The 23235-nt window shown below is 49.7% G+C and overlaps 1 protein-coding gene across 1 annotated transcript in view; it reads right to left on the bottom strand.

Moving 5' to 3' along the window:
• The window catches only part of RAB26 (RAB26, member RAS oncogene family), a 194670-nt gene that overhangs the window by 46642 nt on the left and 124793 nt on the right, over positions 1-23235 (bottom strand). The window contains exons 3-5 of the mRNA XM_039492451.1: positions 16834-16875; positions 13185-13251; positions 5883-5935 (exon numbers count right to left, since the gene is read on the bottom strand). Coding sequence (XP_039348385.1) covers positions 5883-5935; positions 13185-13251; positions 16834-16875 — 162 coding nt within the window. The remainder of the gene's footprint in view (positions 1-5882; positions 5936-13184; positions 13252-16833; positions 16876-23235) is intronic.

The raw sequence follows: 23235 nt of genomic DNA, 5'->3' as shown, positions 1-23235 counted from the left end.
AGCGAGAAAGGAAAACTGCATTCGTCCAAACGAAGAGGCCAAAAATGAATCAGTCAGAGTCTGTGTGTCAGAAATTCGGCCTAACTGGGGGACACAATCCCGAGCGGGTGGTCTATTCCCCCCCACCCCCGCACTACCACTCCCTTCGTGGCTCCTTACAGAAAGAGACTGGGGGGGAAAAAGCATCCCTGGGGTTTTGCTGCCGTTGGCCCTTCGCTGTGTGTGTAGCCAGCTGCTCCTACGGGTCTGATCCACACCACCCCCGTCAGGCTGCGCATCCGGCCTTTGATCAACATCCCAATGAGGATTATCCGCAGGAAGAAAACCAGGAGGCAGGAGCCTGCCTGGGCCATGTCTCTGATCCGACACCAGAAGAAGAAATCCCAGGGAAACGTTTGGGGCCGGAGAGGGGGCTCAGCTGGTGCAGGGTGGCTGGGAGAACATGGCAAGGGCTGACTCGTGCCCCACAGGTCTCATTTGAGGCCAACTCCAAAGGGGGATGAAAGCAGAGGGAGAGGAGATGAAAGGCTGGGAAATGAAGTCCACGTTCTGAGACGGTACTTGAGGTAAGGGGCTGCATTTCAATGGGTTCCATGTTACCCTGTGCTATGCCAGAGGGCAGCAGATCCCAGGCTCCTTCTCTGGGCACAGCTGCTTTCGGAGCAGGTGACAGGCTCCGTCAAGCATGGGCACCAGCGGGTTGCTTGTAGCAATCGCTTCCGCTTGGGAACGAGGCTGTTTGTGCCAAAAGGAAAATGTCCTGAGAGTGGCCAGCCCCATGCTACCCAGAGGGCAAGATTCCCCAGGGGCGATTCCTGCAGCCTGGCCTGAACTGTGCAGTATAGAGACAATCATGCAGGCTAGAGGTGCCTCATGCTACCTGCTTAAGACATAAGTTTGGGACCGTGACCGGATGCAGCATGGACGAGCACTGGCAGGAGAGCGAAGGGAGTCAAACAGCAAACACGCCGAACCCTGGAGGGCTCGGTCCCATTCACAAACTACTAAATAAACCCACCACCACCAACCAAAAGTGCTTCACCCTCTGCTAGACGGATGGAAAACACTTTACGGACAGATCCCATTGGCAACAGCTGGAGCTGCAGATGCTTGGCACGTGTGAAAATCAGGGGCTGGGTGTCTGCGTTCGGCCCCCAGCCCGGGGTTCGAGGACACTGTGGGGAAGCCTGGCCTGTGGGACATGCTCACAGCTGCGCAGGGCGTCAGTGGCAGAGGCCAGATCTCCAGATGCCTGAGCAGCAAAGGGAGGTTCCAGCGCAAGCAGTGACCCCACCAGTGAGCGATTTCCATTTCCCCAGAAAGGAACCCCAGGGCTCGTTCAGATCGAGTCGCTGCATTTCTCTGCAGCCTCCCATCGGCTCCCCGGCTTGGAGCCAGCGCAAGGTCTGCGTGGGAGAGAGGACGCTTGCTTCCAAAGCAAATTACCCACCCAGCTCCGCAGTAATTACAGACACAAAGCTCTTCTATTTAGCTTTGCATTTACTTCTATGCTAAACTGCTGCCCGCGCCCCGTGGCACCTTCCCGGATTGCCTAACAGCAGCTCTCTGGGGGCCTCTCACTCCCTCTTCCTGAAAACCTCCCTCGCTGCTTCCCGGGGCTTGGAAGTACGGCTGTGTGACCGGGAGCCATCCTGGGGACCTCTCCCCGATAGCTCTGCCACAGGGACTAGGCCCAGGATGGGAGAAATGGCCCCCTCCCATCTCAGCCCACACAGCGACCAGGCTGCCTGCACACTCAGGCCACGTCCACCCCGTGGGCCCAGTTTCAGCCAGCACTGGGACCCCACACCACGGTGGCCCCCACAAGGCTAAGGTGTTCTGTGGGGCTCAGGCTTCAGCCCCAGGCAGCAGGGTTCGGCCTGCAGCTTCCTGCCCTGGGCCCCAGCATGTCTAGCGCTGGCCCTGGTCTCAGCGGATGCTCCCTGGGCACAGAACCATGGGTCATGGCCACGCTGTGCTGGTGCGGGGAGCGGGGTAGAACAGCAGAGGCACACAGACCCCACAGAATATCCCGGGGCAGGGTCCCCACTGGCCAGCCTCCCTCCGAGCGGAAACACTTCTGAGCCTGGCACAACTGCTCGGGAGACAGGGCTGGGCCCCAGGTTTGGCAACGGGTCCATCTACACAGTTCCCTTTGCCCAACTGAGCCCCAGATGGTCCCTATAAACAACAGGCCGTGCTCTGCAGGAGGGCCCCAAACACAGGTGGCTCTCCCACACAACGCAGGCTTTGGAGACCATAGCACTGTTCCAGGGAAGGGCCAGGCCACCAAGCACCAAGAGGGGACAAATTCTGAAATCCCCAAGGAGCAGTGGGAGAGAGAGAAGGTATCAGCTGCATGGCCCTTCGGGGAAGCTAGAGCTCGGCTCCTGCAGTTTAACACCATGCAAAGATATTCCTGGGCCTGCCAGACTGTCAGCGGCGCTTCGTGAGCCTTGCTGGTACTGCCTGGCCTGGGGTGTGAGGGGATGGGGCACGGGGGCAGGGTTAAACTCAAGCTCGTGTGGGGGGGATCTCCGGGAGTTCTAGCAACAAGCTGGGATGCTTTGGCCCAATCCACACAGGCTCAGGCAGCCACCACAGAAGGCAACCTCACAGACTCACACACAGCAGGGCCTTCTCCTCCCAAATGGTGGCGGGTGCCAGCCACCATTCACTCAGCCTCGTTACGTGATGGAAAACAAATGGAGTCACCATCAAGTCAAGCCTGGAATTCACACAGGGCCAAACCCGCCGATGTCAGGATATGCCCTGAGCAAGGTGGATCACTTGATGATTCCCTGTTCTGCTCATTCCCTCTGGGGCACCTGGCACTGGCCACTGTCGGAAGACAGGACTCTGGGCTAGATGGACCTTTGCAAAGGAGAAGATACGCGGTGCGGTGTAGTTGCTGTGTGCTAGGCAGGAATTCCAGTCAGAACTCTACAACTCGAGCCCCTCGCCGCATGCAGCCCTCTCCTGGAGCAGGGAAGGTGGGGAAGGGGTAAGAGCAAGACTTACTTTAATCCTTTGTCATCTCCTTACAATCCCAGGAGGCGCAAGATGATTAGATAAAGGTAGTAACATCACCATGAGCCACGCACCTCATTATTATGTGAGCTTTGGATACTCCCGGACTTTAATGTGATGCCCTTCACTCAGCGCTTATAAATGGAAAGGCCTGGGAGACGGAGTTTGCCCAGCTGGGATTCACCATTGTTTTGCTGTCAGCCCACTCTGAGCATCCATCCAATGCTGTAGATCATGGAGGACACGACTCTTCAGGGAAGCAAGAGGCAGGAATCAGACGCCACCACAGTCGCTACTTCCCAGTGCTTCTTCCAAGCAGAGTCTCAATTTCACCAAGCCAAAATTCCGCTGCCTGGGCAACGACTATCAGAGACTCAGGCTCTAAGGCCAGAAGGGACGGTCGTGATCATCTAGTCTGACCTCCTGCACATCGCAGGCCACAGAACCTCACCCACCCACTCCTGTAATAGACCCCTGACCTCTGGTTGAGTTACTGATGTTCTCAAATCATGGTTTAAAGACTTCAAGTTACAGAGAATCTGCCATTTACACTAGTTCAAACCTGCAAGTGACCCGTGCCCCACGCTGTGGAGGAAGATGAAAATTCCCCAGGGTCCCAGCCAATCTGACCTGGAGGAAAATTCCTTCCCAATCCCAAATATGGCGATCAGTTAAACCCTGAGCATGTGGGTGAGACCCACCAGCCAGACACCAGGGAAAGAATTCTCTGTACTAATTCAGAGCCATCCCCATCTAGCATCATACTCTGCTGCAGAAGAAATGGAACCGGTTCTAGTTTCAGCAGTCAGTGGGATGGTGGGTGATGCTTTATGGGTTTTTTAAACAGTTCTCACATAGGAGGCCAAAAACGAAGTGGACTTGAAAATGCTCTAATCGGAAAGATCCAACATGAACACAAAACACAGGCTACAACAGTGTAACAGAGAGCAGCTCATCTACATTACAGCAAAGGGTGAAGGGTCTTTGTGCATCTCTTCCCCCCCCGCCCCCCACTCCCACCCTGGTGTGTGAGCAGAACACAGGTGTGTGAAATACTTGTAGTGAAACAGGAATCCACCCAACATTTGAGTTTTTCTGTACTGTATTAGAAATGAAAAATAGCTCCGATTTTCACTAACACAGCATTTTGCACACTGCCCTGACGTTTTCTTGTACCGTTTAGTGAAAGGTAATGGAACGTGCATTTGGAAATGAAAGCTTTCCACCGTTGATATAAAATAATTTAAAGCAACCCACTTCTCAATGCCAGCTCAGAAAGTTTAGTTCCTTTTGTAATTAAGTTACCACGTGTTACATTTTCAAACCACCACCTTCAAGCGTTCTCTCAGCCTTGTCCTCATGCTTGGGCAGCGCTCTCCCTCCACATCTGCCAAGCCACCCCACTGTCCTCCTGCAAATCCCTCTTTCAAATCTCTTCTGCTGGGATGGCAACAAAAAAACTTGACAACTGTCAGGCCACTGGTGGGCTGAGACCGCAGCCGGTTGTGCTGACCAATATGGCCTCATTGTTTCTGTGTGCTCCCTTGTTGGTCGGTTTGTCTCCATCTGGTATATTGTGTCTTACACTTAGATTGGAAATTCTTTGTGCAGGGACTGTCGTTCTGTTTGTACAATGGGGTCCTCACCTGGTTCGTGACTAGAGCTCCTAGGTGCTATGATAATAGGGTGACCAGACAGCAAGTGTGAAAAATCGGGATGGGGGTGGGGGGGTAATAGGAGCCTATATAAGAAAAAGACCCAAAAATCGGGACTGTCCCTATAAAATCAGGACATCTGGTCACCCTATATGATAATATCAGTAAAAATAATAGCGGGAGGGACTGACAATAGGGCAGTAATGAGCAGGATTAGGGGATGCGGATCATCATACCCAGTATTGTGTCACCATGCAAGTTACTTGCGTTGGTTGCAAGGGCCAGTTCTCAGGAGAAGCAGCATGCAGTGTTCTTAGGGAGATAGCGATATATACACCCCTTCTCATCAGACTCCTGTATCTGAATGGAAGACATTCTCCCCTGCTGCTCCCATTACCCAGCAGCAAGTGTCAATACTCTAGCGAGTCTTCGGTGTCAACAGAATCAGTCTCCTGGTAACCAGACTGTGATTATTTCTTTTTCAAGCTCCATAGAGTTACACAGAAATCTCCGTGTCTCGCAAGGTCCTAATTGTTCACAGTAATTTATTCTGTAAGTGCACTTGCCTCGGGAATGCAATCCGGGAAACAAGAGTGCAGAGAGCAGAACAAGCACGTGCTCAGAACTCAAGACAGAGTCAGTCACTCACAGATAGCAGGAAGACTTGGCAGTACAGAGGAGCATGCAAAACTCAAGCTTTTGCTCAAGCATCTTCTAATTCTTGAAGTCTCTTGGGTCTGCAAAAACAGGCTACAGATCATGCCAAAACAGGGTCTTGTGAGACCCCCCAGAACTTCCTACTTCGTGTCTGGCCAGAATTAGCATGACAGCTGCCTGTGCCCGGGTATTCCAGACTTCGCCCTGCCACGCCAGACTGGAGCCCTGAAAGGCTGAGGCAGCAGCCAAAATAACTGCTGAAAACAATGAATCAGACTTCAGAAAGGTTTGGACTGAAGAGCTTAGTGTGAGCTGCAGGGAGGTGAGAGTTGTCCTGGTTTATGGGACCTGGTTCACCAACCCTGCTCTTAAGATGAGGCAGAACAGACCAGCCAATAGGATCTTATAAACACTGCAAAACAATTCTAGGATGCCATCAGCACCAGCCAACCAGCCTGCATACAACAACTCAAGGAACACAAAGTATTTGCCTTAAATTCTCATCACGTTCCACATGGGACCTGACCGGGTCCAACTTACTTGGATGTTGTCAAACGATGCTCTATTTGTAACATCGTACAGCAGTAACAAAGCTGTGGAGAGAGGAAAAGACACAGTTAATGCGGGTAATTGCTCGCTGAATGGTCAAAGAGGTTTTGTTGGTTTGTTTTGCTTTTTACAGCAAGGTGTTTTCAGGGCGATGAAACTGAATGCTGAGAAATTCAAAGTAATGCACACTAGAAAACATAAGCCCAAAAGAATGGGCCTATAGTTAGCTGTTATCACTCAGGAATGAACTTGGAGCCATCATGGCTAGCTCTCTGAAAACATCTGTTCAGCGTGCAGCAGCAGCCAAAAGAGTGAACAGAATGTTGGGAACCGTTAAGAAAGGGATAAATAATAAGACATAAAATATCATAATGCCACTATATAAATCCACAGCATCCCCCACATTTCATGCTGCGTGCAGGTCTGGTCACTCCAGCTAAAAATATACATATTAGAATTGGAAAAATAAATCACAAAAATGATTAAGAGGACGGAACAGCTTCCACGTAAGGAGAGATTAAAAAGACTGGGACTGTTCAGCTTTGAAAACAAACAGCTACGGGGGGGTATGAAAGAGGTCTGTGAAATCACGACTGGTGTGGAGAAAACAAGCCAGGAAGTGTTATTTACCCCTTCACATAACACAAGAATAGGGGTCACCCAATGAAATAAACAGGCAGCAGGTTTATAACAAACAAAAGGAAGCACTTCCTCACACCACACCACACCCAGTCAATCTGCGGAATTCGTTGCAAGGGGATGTTGTAAAGGCCAAAAGTATAACTGGGTTCAAAAAAAGAATTAGATCAGTTCATGGAGGATCGGTCCCTCAATGGCTATTAGCCAAGATGGTCAGGGCAGCAGCCCCATGTTCTGGGTGTCTCTAAACCTCTGACTGCCACAAACTGGGACTGGCCAACAGGGGTGGATCACTCAATAATTGCCCTGCTCTGTTCAACCCTCTGAAGCACCTGGCATTGGCCACGGTCTTCTGACAGGACACTGGGCTAGATGGACCATTGGTCTGACCCAGTCTGGCCGTTCTTACATTCTTAGGTTCATGCAAAGAAGCAAAAGCTTTGTACTTGTATTATGTGTTTTACTGAAATCACTGGTATCTCTCACAATGGATTAGGAAATCATGAAGGCACCCTCCACAGAACAGTCTTCTTTTTGTAAATTTAAATCATAGTAGGAACCTTCTCAGCTATGCCAAACTTGCATGGGACTTGCACTGATCTCCAGAGAGCCTGAGAGACCCAGCAGCAAGTGCCAGGACAAGCAGCGTTCTGAACTCTCCCTGCCACAGCACTGCGTGGGGAAGACACTGAAGATGCAGCCTGTCCTTTTAAGGAGACATTAACACCCCAGGCGCAGGACGCATGCTCCCCTCTCGCTGGTCGGGGAGGCAGCTGGGGACTGGGAAAGCAACTGGCAATTTTAGATAATTGTCATGGACAATAAAGTAGCACCCGAGGCCACATCGTGTTGGGCACAGGAATGTGCCTACGATTCAGGAAAGTCAGAGTCCAGAAAGAAATGACCAAAATTGTGGTAAGAACGATGAACAGAGATGACACATCTGCATAGCGCCTTCACAGACTGGTCTACAGCACCTTAGGCCTGATTCTCGCGTGTACTCGTTCATGACTGCCCGGCGGGGGCCAAGGGGCCTTCGTATTAATGAGACTCAGGCCCTTTCTATAGGTATTATTCAGTTGTAAATGACCCACGGCAAGAATGGGAACTTCCCATGCATCTCATTCAGGAGCCGAGCGTCCTGAGCATTATCACAGTGGTTTACGCAAGTGCCTCTCTCGCCTAGTCTGTAACCTCTCCCCATGATGCTCCCCTGTCGCTCAGGGAAAACCTTACAGGAACAGCTCATGCTGGGGGCAGAAGGGCCATCTCCCTCTTTCATTTCTCACATGAACCAACTGGAAGAATGCACAACACAAGGGAAAAAAATAGAGGTCAAACTACTACAACCCCCTGGGGGAGACCCCAATGGACAAGCCCGCTCCAGCGCAATGCGCCAGTCAGAACAACAGGGGTGTGCTATACGTCTGGGGGCTTGGTACCTCAGTGTGCCAAAGACGACAGCGGACTGGATGACAGGGGAGAATGAGAATGCCACAGCGAACCTTTAATTGCTAAACACTGGTTTAGCCCTCCCTGGGTCCCAAACAAGGGAGCGTACGAGAAGGCTAGTTCTAGGGGTAGTCGTCAGCCAGTCGGCCCCTTGCTGCCTCTGCTCGACCACATCTGCAGATGCTGCACTTACAATCGACACACTGGGGCCACAAAGTCTGGATGAAGATCCCAACTTCACCAAAGTCCAGGACTGCTTGGTTCAGATGCATCTCTACTGTACACTTTAATGCTCTGACTACAGGGCCGGGAACCTGCCGGGAAGCATCCTCTATAACTAACATACACAGTACCCAAGTACAACATGCCCGACGTACAAAGGACACCGTATCTTCCCCAAGAAATCAATTCTCTGAAAGGAAGGTGAGCTGCTGCTCCTTTCTCCAGCATTGTTCATGGGTACATCTAATATTGGCTTGAGACTGTTCAGGGAGCCAAAGCTTTACAGAATAGAATTACGTCCCAGTTCCTCTAAAGGTCTGTGCTCTATTTCCGTGACTGAGCACAATAGCTACAGTAAATCAGAATAAATGAATAAAAGCCTATGTAAGTCACTAACTCATGATTCCAAATTTCACAGCAAGTAACAGCAAATGTTCTCCTAACACACTGGCTATCATCAGAGCAAAGCAACTATAACATTATCCCCTACCTGGCTGCACTCAGAATCTTTCACAGTGAAACAGTGACACCCATAAGCCAAATCCTTACTCAAGACACAGGCTGATGGGGAGTTTTGCCAAGAAAAGACCACCCACATGCCAGCAAAGCACCAGAACCACAGGTACATGATATGCCAAGGCAAGGATGATGCCTGGGATATTAGGTCGGCATGTTCCTTGCAATGCACCGTGATCTTTGCAGGCCTTCCATTGGCTACATGTGATCCTTGCCCTTTCACCAGCATGGGACCCTCTGCACGAGTCTGCTTAATTCCGGAGACCGTCCCCTGAGAGTACTCTCATTCTGTCGAACAGGATAAAGGCGCTGACTAAACGTGGACTGTTTAGAATCAGATGGATTGCTCAGTGGGGAAAGGTTAATCTTCATTTCACAGAAGCAAAGCGTCTGTAAATATCACTGGGTTGCAAAGGAAGCGTTCCAGTTTGCTGCGATCAATGCACTTAAAGCCAGCTGGCTTTCCCTCCAAAGAAAGCACGCCTGAGATACCACCTAACAGCCAGAGGCATTGAGATAACACTAAGCCCACAGCCTGCAGGTACACTGGCTTGGGGATGTGAACTTATGGGCTCTCGCAACCCAAGCAGTCAGCCCTGTTCAGAATGTGGGTGGAAGACCTGCAAGGAAAACAGCAGGAACCGTAGGAAATGGTGTTGGTGGCTCAGTAAATAAGTGCTTCTGCACAAAAGATTTGGGAGTTGTGGTGGATAATCAGCTGATCACGGGGCCCCAGTGTGATGCTGTGGCCAAAAGAGCAAACGCGGTCCTGGGATGCATCAACAGGGGAATCTTGAGTAGGAGCAGAGAGGTTATTTTACTTCTGCATTTGGCACTGGTGCGACTGCTGCTGAAATACTGTGTCCGGGTCTGGTGCCCGCAATTCAAGAAGGAGGTCGATGAATTGGAGAGGGTTCGGAGAAGAGCCATGAGCATAATTAGAAAACATGTCTTATAGGGATAGACTCCAGGGGCTCAACGGATCTCGTTTAACAAAGAGAAGGTGAAGGGGTAATTGATACCTACAAGGGGAACACATATTTAATAACGGGTTCTTCAGTCTAGCAGGGAAAGGCCTAGCATGATCTAAGGACTGCAAGCTGGAGATACACAAATTCAGACCAGAAATAAGGCATAAATGTTTAACAGTGAGAGTAATTAACCATTGGAACAATTTACCCAGGGTCACGGTGGATTCTCGATCCCTGACAATTTTGAAACCAAGCTTGGATGTTTTTCTAACAGATCTGCTCTTGGAATGATTTGGGGGCAGGTCTCTGGCCTGTGCTACCCAGGAGGTCAAATTAGAGGGTCATAATGGTCCCTTCTGGCTTGAGAATCATAGAATCTTTGCCCCCAGTTGGTACTGAGCCATTGCCCCAGCACAGCACTGTTGGGGACTCGCCCCACACAACTCGGGGCCTTAACTATTTGTGGTTAGAGGGGGCCAAAGTTTTCCCATGGAAAAATGGGGTTTCATTGAAAATCAGCCTTTTTGGAAACTTTGAAATTAAACATAGTTTGGAACTGAAATTTTTGTTTCATTATTTAAAAAAAACCACCCCAAAACTTTGGAAGTTTCAGGCTTTTGTTTTCCCCTCTCCATTTTTTTCCTTTTTCACCTTTCAGTGCAATACAATGAGTGCTGGCAATATCTAGCGCTTTCCTCCTCCCCTCCCCCCAGCACGTTTCCCATTTTCCAGTCGAATTTTCCAAAGATTTCTCCAACTCTGGAAATGTTACAGAGTGGAAAAAGGAAAAAGGGGTGAAGGAAATACTAGCCAGCATTCCCTGTATTGCACTCGCGGCAACAGAGGAAAACAAGAACTGGGAAGAAAAAGGAAAAAAGTTTTTCAAAATTTCTTAATGACAAAAGCTGTTGCATTTTAAAATTTTCCTGTGAAACACTGAAAAATTTCAAGCCAGTATTCTGCCTGAGATGGTGTATGTGAAAAATATGATTTTTTTTAGACATCCTCTGGCAGGAGAGCCCAGAGTACTGCCCAAATTCCCGCTTGGGTGATTCCATTTTCCTGTCTTAGATCCCTCTGCAAAGACCTGGGATTCTCCTTCATCTCTTCCCTGAAATGTCGAGCAACAGCTGCATTCTCCCCAGCCTCCCTGGAGATTCCTGCATATACCGTTTGTCAAGCACTTTTGGGTCGTCCCCAAGGAAAGGACCTGCATGAGACCTCTTGTCATTATTACAGCTCATTTCACATGGAGCTACAGGAACCTCCTGTTCGGTAACCATTTCCCAGGAGGGACCCAACCAGGATCTCATCTTCTCTTGATCTATCTATGGAGCTCCATTCACTTTACCTGGAGCTCCCTGGCAGAACTGCAAGAGAAGAGAAGAGGTTGGCCTGGAGATTGCTTAATGGAGGGCTGGGATGCTCTGACAGAGGAATCTCTCAAAGGGAGAGCAAACCAAATCATTATAGCTCCTTCCAGGTCTATCCCTATTGGCCATTAGTTACCGCAGAGATTTCATCGCCACAGAATGGTACGAGATGTGGCTTCTGAGACCCACAGGCAGGGGTGCTGGATCTAGGGGGGTGGCTTCAAGGAATAACGGCAGCTGAATGCCTGGCTTCCATCATCTATGGGGTGTTTACTGTTCTGTTCAATGGCTTTCAGCACCCCAAGTCTACCAATTGTTCCACCAGCCCTGCCCACAGGGCATGGAGAACTGACCGGAGCTGTTAAACACCCACCCCTACCAGCGCGGGTTGGGGCAGAGCCCCATTGGCAAAGGCTGGGTTATGAGTGTGAAAGACAAAATCTTGTATGGTGGCTGCACTGGAGTCTTTCCAAGGACCATTTCAGTCACCAGAGCTTAATGGTCAAACCATAAAATACCCCAGCCAGCTAAGAGCTCATGTTGGGGCTACGCTGGGCATCAGGCGGCAGATAATCAATCGCCCTGGAAGATGAATGCCACGTTTCTGCTACCTGTGACTCAGCAGATGCTCTGGAGCGAGCAGCGAACTGCTCATTAGATATTTAATAATCATCTCGTGGAGTCTCTTTCTGCTCTACAAACTATTCGTTACTTTGTGGCCGCATCCTATTGGGAAACACCCGATCTGCTTATTGCTGATTTATCCGCTCTAGAAATGCCAGCAGGAGGGCGTCTGAGACAGAGACCCAGCCACAGCTTCCCTCTCACCACCGCTGCTCACATGGAAACAAAATGCAGCGAGTACAGAGCATGTCAATAACTCAACACGGCCCCGTCCCGTAACGCTCAGAATTCCAGGCTTTGCAGCAGGGCTGATGCAGCCTGGCTTCAAGCCTGTCCACTGCCTCAGTTTACCTTCCATCACTAATCAAGCAAACCACAACTGGTGTTTCCACAACACTGCTCCCTGCCCTTCGGGGGGCGGTATGTTACCATGAACACTCAGCACCTTCCAAGCCTCCCCCCTGGGTTCAGTTACTCCTCTCAGTAGCACCCTCCCTCCAGGCTCCCAGCCGGGGCTTCTTACCCAGCAGGTCCCTCAGCTGAAGTTTATCTCCCAACAGACTCCTGTTCTTTGCAGGTCCCTCCCCTACTCTCTGGACTCCCCTGGCTGCCCAGACATTCCCCAGCAGTCATGTGTTCCCACGACATGACCCCCAGGGCTCATTCCCTTCAGAGGAGGAGCAAGCTGATCCGGCCCCAGCTCCCTTAAAGGGTCAGTTCACCCTGACAGGCTTCAACCGAGCCTCACCAATTTCCACCAGCAGAGGATCTTAAACGTGAAGGGCAGACAGGGCTTGATCCCGCACCCTGGATTTCCTCGCTGACTCCAACAGAGGCAGGATGAGGCCGAAAATGAATCCATTTGATCTTTTAAAATTCTTTCCATTTAAAATCCACTGCATTTCTAGTGCTAATGCTAGGAATAAAGGGTGTTTCCAGGTGCTAACAGCGTCCTCTTTCAATAACAGCTCCGTAAAATAGCGACGTGCGAGGGGGGTGGGATTTGCTCAGTCACTGAGGAGCTGGACAGTATAGAGAAGCTCATTTTAAATGTCCCTGGGAGATTTTTTTTTTTTTAAATGATGGCCTCCCTTCCTGCCGTGCTGTGCCTAGGATGATCAGATGTTCTACTTTATAGGGACAGTCCTGATATTTGGGACTTTGTCTTCTATAGGTGCTGATTACTCTCCATCCCCTGTCCCAGTTTTTCACACTTGCTATCTGGTCACCTTAGTTGTGCCCCAGACACACTAGCAGCAGGCTGGGGCACAGAAACCAGGAGGGGAAAGTGACGGTAACACAGAGCTGACTAGACTCACTGCCCCGCCCGACTCAAACAGCAGCAACAGGGACCAGAAAGGTGCATGATGCTCTGTGTGGATCCATGATCTCGGGGGCCCTTAAAGCCCCACAGAACGACAGACATTTTCCTGACACTGTCCCTTTAAACTCTATTTCCCCCACCCAGAAAGAAGCAAGCGCAGAAAAACTCTTACCATGGGCGTCTCGGTAATAGGCGTGAGTGACGCTGCGGAACCTCTCCTGCCCCGCGGTGTCCCAGATCTGAAAAGGGCAAAGACAGGACACCATCAGACAATGCCAGATGCTCAAACCAGCCCAGGCTGCTCTAGGAGCCGGGAGGATACGCCGGGCTCCTTTGGTTTCCTTTTAAAGATGTTTCGTTTCTTTTAAGTTTAAGATGAATTAAGGGGGAGGGGCTGGATGGAGCTGATCCCAGGACTCCAGAGAAGTAATAGAATGAGGATTTTGGAAGTCTCCTGCTTAGTCACATGTTGAAAGGGACCTGCAGTCCCCAAATCATCCCTGCCGCAGTGTGCTATCAGAATGGCACCTTCTGATTGGACTGCTAATTATTGTTTTAATTCTACTATAAAGTTACCCCTTTTGACTCAAGTGGTTAGCCAAAAATGTTGGGGTCCTGTGGGTTGGTCCAGTTAGAAATTATGACTGCACATCCTTTGTAAAGAAACAGGATTGCATCAAAGAAGCACCTGATTTGAAGTCCTGTTTCTTTGAACACAGCAGGAATCAAGCACAGGAGATCATGTCTTTGCACATCGCTCCAAGCCTCTTTCAGACAACACTCTGCCCAAAAGCGCTCTCTCCACTTTTCTCAGTGCCAGACTCCCAGTGTGACTGTTCTTGGCTTTTCTGCCCCTTATCACCCAGCTTCTCTGGTCTTTCTGACGCTTTCTCAGACACACGTGCCTTCACAAAACAATAGCCAGTGAACCCCCTTTGCCCAAGTGTCTTTGCTGTGGGTGGTGACATGGGCCTGTGTATGCAGTGGAGGTTGTTATTGTTTCAGCTACCTGATAACTTAATTGTTTCTTACCACTCTATTCAATGAAGGGCTGTGGTCACACCCAACCCATAATAGTATGGAAGCCACCTTTTCAGAGATTTGTTCTTTGTACTTAGCGATCAGAATCTCTTTCCTTTCAACCCACCTCCCTCTGCAGATCTAGCCAGTTAGTTCTATTTGTTATTACTTCTTTGCTAGGTCTTGGCCACAGGCAGGTTCTGGTTCACTCATGCTACCACCACAAGCTACTTGTTCCATGTCTCCATCCCTCCAAGAAAAGCACCGTGGAAAATGGTCCACTCAGCTTCTGATGGCTTCATGTCCTGCCAGGCCACAGACCGCAGGCTGAAGTGACTCATAGCTGGGAGTTCAGCAGTCTGCTCACATGTGAGCAACACCAGCTGTCAGAGCGACGGAGGAAGCATTGCGGGTTTCAGCAACGAAGGGAGAAAAATTAAGACCCAACCGGATATTCTTTCGGAAAATAAATATAAAATCCAGTGCCAATGCGCACTCCTGAGAAAATGACTTTAACGTTTCATTTCAACAACAATTCATGGTCTGATCTATTCACACATGATTAATTTGCAACAGGGGGATGTTTGTAGGGATAAGAATAGAAAAAGTGACAAGCGCAATAAATATTTAAGAGGTGCGTCACCATTCCTCAGCATGTCTGAATACTGAAATGATGGCATTTGACAAATGGCCTACAATGCCTCCGTAATCGAAAATCCATTTGCTGGATGGATTTGTGGGGACCTACTAATTGAATTTAGCAGTTTTTAATGTAGTGATGTGTTCGTGCAGAAACACACAATCCTGCTGGGGGAAAGGAGAGCTAATGTTATTAGTTAGCTTCCGGCACAGAGATCACAGAAGGCAGCCAGACCTTGTGGCATTCCAGCAGCTCAGATTCTTTTAGAACTGAAAATGTTGAGTTGAGATATCATGGGGCCGGGATGGATCAGGGGACCAGGTAACAGTGTCTTTCACCATGGAGTCTTTCACCTCAAGGGTCTTGTCTGCACCAGGAATTAGTATGGATTTCAGCCATCATAATGCACCGCCATTGCAGACAAGGAAAGACATGATGTAGAGCAGTGGAACCCTGGTTTCTATTCTGTTCTATATAGGTTCTTATACCAAAAGCTTATCACCATAATATCTGAGCATCTTCCAGTAGTGTATTAAGCAACACGACTACACATCTGTCACATGTTGTTTGTTCTCCCTGGGGGAGAGGTGGGTACAATGGAGTGTCTTGTTTTGGTAGAGTTTTAAGGTAGGCTTTTTGTTTTTAAATATACAAGTTCATGTCGGGATCGCCTCTAGCAGTTTCGGTTGTGGCTTTCCTTATCTGCGTGGGTGAATTAAATCAGCAGCTGAAAGCAAGGCTCATTCCAAGTATAGACAAGATCCAAGTAACTGGTTTGAATCGGGGCTGTGTCCAATCAGAATTCATTCTCACCTGGTGGCGGTTCAGTCACCAACATGAAAAGAGCTGCTGGGTTTGGACCAGTGTCCCCAGCACAAGAATAACCAGCAGGGAGGTCAAGGATCATGGAGACTCGCCTCCCCTCCCTTCCCTAAGGGACCCCTCACAATCAGGCTTGAGTGGCATTAGTGGGGAAGGCAGGGGAAGCTTGCACTGCAGCCAGCTACGCTGTACTTGTTTAATGGCGCACAGAGGCCTGTCTCCAGAGCTGCCGCTCAGCAGCACTGAGGGAAATTCCCATTAAAGCAATTATAAAGATAAAAAAACAGGTATATAGACACAGAGAGGAACTAATGCAAAATCACAACTGCCAAAGCTATTCTGCAAACTGCTGCTCCCCAGCGTGTGGCTGAGGCTTTGTTTGGTGTTAGATATTGCTGATTTTGTTACCCTGCAGCACATGTTTGAAAGTCGCTTGCAGACGGGAGAGAGCACTCTGGTACGTTCCTTACAGATTCCCTGAGGAGACCATATGCTGGGGAACCGGGTTAAGAAAGCCCAACAGATACAAAAGCCAACCTTGCTGGGAATTCTTCAGCCTGAGCAGATCTGAATTCAGCCCCACTACATGAGTTCAGAGGTCTGCAATGTCCTTCTCCACCAGTGTACTTGTGATTGGTTGATGGTCTCCTGGTCTATGCTGTGGTGGCGACGGGGGAGGTGGGGTGTTCCTTTTTAAACAACAGAGGCCTAACTAGCCCCAAGTAGAGTGGTATGATCACCTCTTGTGACTTGCACGCTGTGCCTCTGTTCATGCAACCTACAAATGCATTTGCTTTTTTTTTGCAACAGCATCACGTTGCAGACTCATGTTGAGGTTCTGATCCACCACAACTCCTAGATCCTTCTCAGCCGTGCTGCCAAGCCAATTATCTCCCATTCTGTATTTGTGATAAGGTTTTTCTTCCCTAAGTGCAGCACCTTACATTTGCCTTTGTTGAATTTCATTTTGTTGTCTATAGCCCAGGTCTCCAATGTATCAAAATCCCTCTGAATTTTAGCTTTATCCTCCAAAGTGTTATCAACACCCCCAGCCTAGTGTCCTCGGCAAATGTGCTCAGTGTGTTCTCTAGTCCTATATCCAGGAAATTAAGAAAGATGTTTAACAACCCAAACACGCTATCCTTTCACACTAAACCCAACCCAAACCAACACTGAACATTTTTGGAAGTGCAGAAGGGTTTCATGAAGCCCTCGATCAACCATGGGAATTTATGGGGTTCTAGTTACCATAGCCAGCAGCACTAGTCTCACAGCCAACAAGCTGACATGGACGAGGTCAGGTTCATGCAGAGCAGATGAACACGGGTCAGGGACTTACCTGCAGCTTTACCTTCACTGCATCCACACTTAAGACTTTATTCTGAAAGAGAAAACAGAAGAATGATGAGAAAAATGTATCCTCTGTACAAAACAGATTTAGACAGAGTTACAACAGCAGTGGATTTACCCCATCTTGTTTTGTTGCACTGACATTTTATTAGTTTGTACGGAACTGGCCAACAAATACTTAAGATTTTCCTGGGTAACTGTCACACCTCCGTATTGTGTTGACTAAACATCAGCCTTTCAGTTATGCAGCCCCTTTCATCCAAAGCACTTTACCAACTAATGCCTGGAGAGAGATCGCTGCAGCCAGTGCTGGAGAAGAACACAGCAATGGTTCAGCAGTGTACGTCAACCCCACACAATAAGGTAGAGAGAACTTTAGGGGGGCAGAATGTAATTGTTCAGAGTGGAAGTTAGCAGGGCAGTGGGGTTACTGACACTTATGAAGGCAGTCAGCAGTCAGGACCTTGATTTTTCAACCCCTTTGAAAGAAAGACTGTTCCTGCCAGCACATTCTGGGAGTTAGTTCTGGGTTCTCAGCCACCGGGCCATTGCTCTCACACCTCTGCTTCCCCATCGACAAAGGGGAGATCGTACCAAACTTCTTCCCAGGAGGGATTAAGTCATTACACATTCCTCCCGTGCTTTGTGTGCTGGAGAACACATGCTAGAGGGCATTCAAAGCACCACCAGCAAATACATCTGCATTACACCAGCTTTCAGCCAACACAGAGCTGTCAGATTTGATCCTCAATAAGGTCCTTGCGGCCACAACAGGAAGTTTTTCTTCCATTCCTGGTAAGCCTGCCCCAGCACTGCCCCTACAGCACAGTCCATGGTGTTAACGCATAATATTAAACGCAAGGCTACAAACAAGGTCACGACCGTCAGAGGCTGCATGTTCTTTGCTGGGGTGTTGCACCGGGGGAAGATCCAGAGATGTATCAATTTAGCTGCTGAAGTGGGCACGAATGAGACGTGTCAGTGAAAACACTCCGTAAGAGTTAGAGTTGGCATGGCAACACACATTTTTTCATATTTTCTGTGTGTATATATATCTTCCCACTGTATTTTCCACTGCATGCATCCGATGAAGTGGGTTTTAGCCCACGAAAGCTTATGCCCAAATAAATCTGCTAGTCTCTAAGATGCCCCAAGCACTCCTTGTTCCTTTTACTCCATACGTACAGGCCCAGGACACCTTCAGACGTCTGGTCACAGGAGAGACTGGCATGACCTTGTCAGACCGCAGCTGTGATGTCCTAGTGACCATCTGAGGAGCAGTGTCGATCACGAATCTCCCCCCAAGTCATGGGCCAGGAATCCAAAAACTTCAGCACCTGCCTTTAAAGAACAGGAGAGGTCGGACGGCTAGGCCTGCACGGACATCCTGGAGGTGAACTCCTCCTGTCCTATAGAGCATGGATGCTCTCTCCCTGCCCAAAGAAGGGGTATGGTGGTGCCTTGGCAATGGATGCATTAGAAATCTGCCAGTAGAACAAGTCCATGTCTTTAATATGGAGATGAGGATCCTCAGCCTACAGAGCCTAGCATGCCACGAGGCCTGGCTGCTCAAATCACGACACAGCACTGCATGCTGGGTTTGGAGTCTCTGCGGGTCACCACCGCTGTGGTTAAGATGACAGTAGGTGCAGAGTGCACTGTGCAGCTAATGGCTGCATATAATCTACGTTGGGTCTGTATAGACAGTGCTAGGCCCTGCTCCCTCTCTCACTGCCTTGGGAGTGTTCTGACCCACACCTCGCACTGCAGGCAGACACGGCCTCCGTCTTCCTCTGCCATAGAGCAAGATTTGCAACTCGCCCAGCCCTGCTCAGAATGTGCCCCTGCAGCGCAAAAGCCTGGCAGAGCTCATCAGCACTTCCCCCATGGAACAGACCCATCTTAGGAGCTATTCCAAAGTCACGTCCAGCTCCCAGTGTAGGGAGGTCTCTTGGTTATGATTAGGAAACCTGACAGACGTGTCAGAAGCGACACAGTCACACTTGGGGTATTCGTACTGCAACAAGAGAATAAATATGAAAAATGATCGTTTTCCACCCGAATGCAGGCACTTTCTTTCAGCAGCAGGGACATGCACACATCGGAGAGGAAACCAACCCCAGCTCCGTGCCAGTCTTGGGCACCTACAGACAAACCCAACCAGTCTACTGGCAGCCGCTAAAGCAGACGGGCAGGTTGTTGAGACAGATTAATTCTGACCATCCCCTTTGAAGAGGCTTTGCAGCAGGACGCAAGCGCCTCTCCCTGGGGATGTCCCCGAGGAGCAGGCACTTTGCACCAGCCGCAGGAAAAGGGAAACGAGTGTGACTCCAGCTGCAGCTTCCCTGACCACAAGTTAGCAAAATGCAGCTGAAATCCAGTGGCAGCCTGGGGCGCTGCTGCTCTGGAGAGGCTCCCCAGGACTGCTGGGATGGCAGTTGCCTGAAGCGTGACCGCACCAGCAGCTCAACCTTAACCGTGCCGCTGTTGCGCCCCAAATAAAATGTTGCTTTGATGGGCTCAGAGGCCTCCATTTCCAACCTGCCCATTTGGTCCCACTCTCTAGGGCTCTGGAAATTAACTGGTGATTTCCTCCCTGACAGCCCTTCTCAAAGCTGCCACAGCCCCCCACCCCGTGACCAGAGATACCAGTGCCGCCAGGCTTTGCACGTCTTGAGGGGCACTAGCTGGCAGGCAGAGGACACTGGAGAGGGTGCAAATCAGGAGCGATGTCTATGGAGTAGAGCCACGTAAAGGAGGTCAGAGCCAGCCCGCTGGCTTGAGGGGCTGGAGGGTTGGCCTGACCTCGCTCTTGGAAAGTTCTCAGCGAGGTATGGATGGACTGTCAGCTCTCCACCCTCCCCTCGACTGTGGGTTGGGGGGGAAGTTGGTAAATCCTACAGCCCTTCAGGTGGCTCTTTCCCACAAGCACTGCAGAGAGAGAGATTCCCCATCATTATTTGGGTAAGGAGTCCGCAGGGGGCTATAACTGGGAGCACGGGTTTCACTGCTGAAGGCTGTGATTACAGACCTGTCTACCTAGAGCGATGCTACTCTGTATTTGCACTGAGCTAGCGCCTACAGGCCCCGCCCCATCGGGCCAGGTGACGCACAAATGTTTCACCAACGAGACTCGTGTTCCTACAATTCTCTTTTACTCGTGCTGCCCTTGTGTATAGGCATCTCCAGCTCCTCTCAAAAGACCCCCACCTGGTGGGGCAATGCTAGCGAAAGTTTGCTCATAAGTTTAGTGACCCCCTTCAAGGGGCAGGGCCCATCCCAGAGTTTTAAAATTCCCACCTTCAAACCAAAGCCCTCCAGAGACCGCACTAGTGTCTGTCTCTGGGTGTCACTGCACCAGGGACTGGCAGACAGGCCAAACCCAGAGGATCGTTTGTGTCTAATGCCCACCAGGGGGATTCTGACAGGCCCTCATCTGATTCTTTCTTCAAATAGATGGATATACTGGGAGGCATGGAGGTCTGAATACAAATGAGAAAACATCTCTTCGTATCCATCTCCTACACCTAGCAGAGCTCTTAAAAACCTAGAAACTGCCATTTCAGAACAGCCGACAGTCCATCGAGCCTGCCCTCTCCCCGAGTTTTACCAGAGTAGACTGACACCCGCTAGTTCAAAATCCCAAGCCCTGGTATCTCACTTTCCATTGTGCCAGAGCAGACCAATGGGCCAACGAGCCCAGGAACCAGCATCCAACAGCGGCCAATGACAAATGCTTTGGAGAACGATATCAACTAACTGCACCATATGGGGGAAGGAATTTCTCCCTGATTCCAGCTGCTGATCAACGTCTGCCCTGAAGCATGAGGATGGGGAGTCCTGGTAACTGCTCTCCTAGCTGCAGGTGTTATTTTTTATTCATAAGTTCTCAGGCGCTTGTTTAAAAACTTCCTCTGTTATATAAAAATCACCTGTGGAAACAATTTATATTGTGGTGCAACTAGAAGATCATTTTCAATGTCAATGTCTACTGCAAGGTACATATTTGGCAACTTAAACTCCAGTATCACTGGTGCTAATTTATACTATTGCACATAGCTCTGACTGGAGGACCTCTGGCAATAAATTAATGAGCTACAGTATGCGGTGTTAATGGCTTAAAAAAGATACAGCCAATTACTTACAAATATCCAGTTAGTAACCACCCTTAGAAACGTAAAAATCACTTCTTTTCCTGCCAATTTTGCTTCTTCTTCAAACACAGAGATGCTCGCTCTCTCTCTCTCTCACACACACACACACTCTCTCTCTCTCTCTCTCTCTCCTTTTCGTTCATTTGGTCTGTGTTTTAGATGATTGGACCATAAAAATCAATAAGAAAACGAGATGAAGCAGTCAGACTTTCTGCACTGTCTCTCCGTACTGCCCTTGTGCTGGGCTAAACTTTAAGGAGATGAAGGATGGGCCAGAGATCATGGTGCAAGCTTGGGAATCGAAAGACCTGCAAGACTTGGGACAAGACAGGCGATCTACCCTGTCCCGCATAGGGGATGGAGAGAACAGCACAGCACAGGGGTGCTGGGAGGACGATTGTGAGGTGCACAGATGCTCCGGTACCCAAGGGAGATAAACGTGCTGAGCTGAGGGTGGATCGGAATTGCTGCTGGCCGTGCTATATCTGCACTGATGAGCAGCAGTTCCGCTCTCCTCCTGACTCGCAGGCTAGCGACACCTTCCCAACCCTCCCCTTACACAAACATTATTGCTGCGCACGACAGCAGACGGGCTGCATCACCGCTATCCATTTTTTTGATGCATCCTAGCAATTAACGAGACTGTAATGCTCCTATTTCCTTTTTATGGCAGTCCCTGCTGCTTCCACCCTGTGCCATGCTGATCAACCAAATCAACAAAACCATAACAACTTTATCTCCACATCTAAACTGCCTGCTGGGAAGGGGCAGCTCACGGGAGCCGAGCGGTGCAGTTCTGCGTCTCTCCTGGCTGCTATGCAGCGACAGGACAAATCCTCGAGTGCCTGTTGTCAGATCACTTCTGCACAGGGAGAGGGTGAGGGTGAAAGCTCCCCATTAGAGGCCTGACGGTTATGAAGAGGGAGTGTATCTAGTGGTTTGAGCAGGGGACTGGGAGCCAGGACACCTGCTTCTAGTCCCATCTCTGCCTCTGACTCACTGGGGAAAGTCACCCCCACCCCAGGACTCAGTCTGTGAAGTGCTTTGAGATCCCCAGGGAGAGGAGGCACCAGGAGGTGAGAGGTTGGGATGACTGGAGGTGACTGGCTGAGTCCCAAGTACCGCCGCTCACGTATGAAAGGAATGAGCTGCTTTCAGAAGCGAAAAGACGCTCTTCCTTCTGGCTGAGGATGGGCTGACGGCGGGAATGGGCCAGGGAGCACCCCAAGCCCTGCTCTACATCCCTCCCTTGCTTGGTGGGCGTTCCCCTTGGCTCTGCTCTCTCCCCACGCCGCCCCCATTGCCTCTGGGGAGGGGAAGCACCAGCCTCTGCACTGCCTGCCCCAGCTGTTCAGTTGGACACGTTCAGTGCTGAGCAAGTCACAGATGCTGCAGGGAGTGAGGAGCAGAGAAGACAGGAGCATCTCGGGGTTGTGGGGGGAGCGGCACAGAGACCAGTGCCTAGAATTCAGAGCCCCCCTGAGCAGCCCGTCCAAGATGGAAACAACCTCAGGGCAGAGCACAGTTCGAGATGGGTGAGATTATCAAGTACAATCAACAGACTAACCAGCGAGAAGCAGAGGTGGCAGAAAAAGTGATCTTGATAGAACACAGCGTGGTTGGTTTGCTCCGCTGTTATTATTCAGTGCTTGGGAGTGTTCAGCCAACAATGGTCCAAAGAAGGATTCAGCTCAGATGGGCGCTCGTTAGTCACTATTGGTCCTTCATTATTCTCCTGATTAAGGAGAACCAGTTGGACCCAAGGAGCAGAATGTTCTATGTCCAGATTACCTATGTCATGGATATATCAATCACACACTATGAAAAATACTAATCTCCTTCAGTATCCAGAGACTGAATCCAGAAAAACGTGTTCAGAATATCTTTGTCACCACAATATGACTCTGCACTGACCTGGCACCTTAAAATCCCATTAAGCCCACAGAAAAGCGGGTGGGGATATCTCCTTGTGGAAAAAATGGGAAGAATCAGCAAAGAGTTACAAGAATGATTCAAAACCCAGACAACCGCAAAGCTCAATCTATGTAGTTTATCCATCAGACGGCTAAGAGGTGACTGGATCACAGGTCATAAGTACCTACACGGGGAGAAGATTTAGCAGAAGGTTCTTTAATGTAGCAGACACAGGCTGAGCGAGATCAAAGGGCTGGAAACCGAAGCTAGACGAATTCAGACTAGAGATAAAGCATAATTTTTTGACAGTGAAGGTAACTGAC

The sequence above is a fragment of the Mauremys reevesii genome, linkage group 10 (genome assembly GCF_016161935.1).
Source record: "Mauremys reevesii isolate NIE-2019 linkage group 10, ASM1616193v1, whole genome shotgun sequence".
NCBI lineage: Eukaryota > Metazoa > Chordata > Testudines > Geoemydidae > Mauremys > Mauremys reevesii.
The sequence above is the reverse complement of the archived record's forward strand: the minus strand, read 5'-3'. Positions and strand labels throughout refer to the sequence as shown.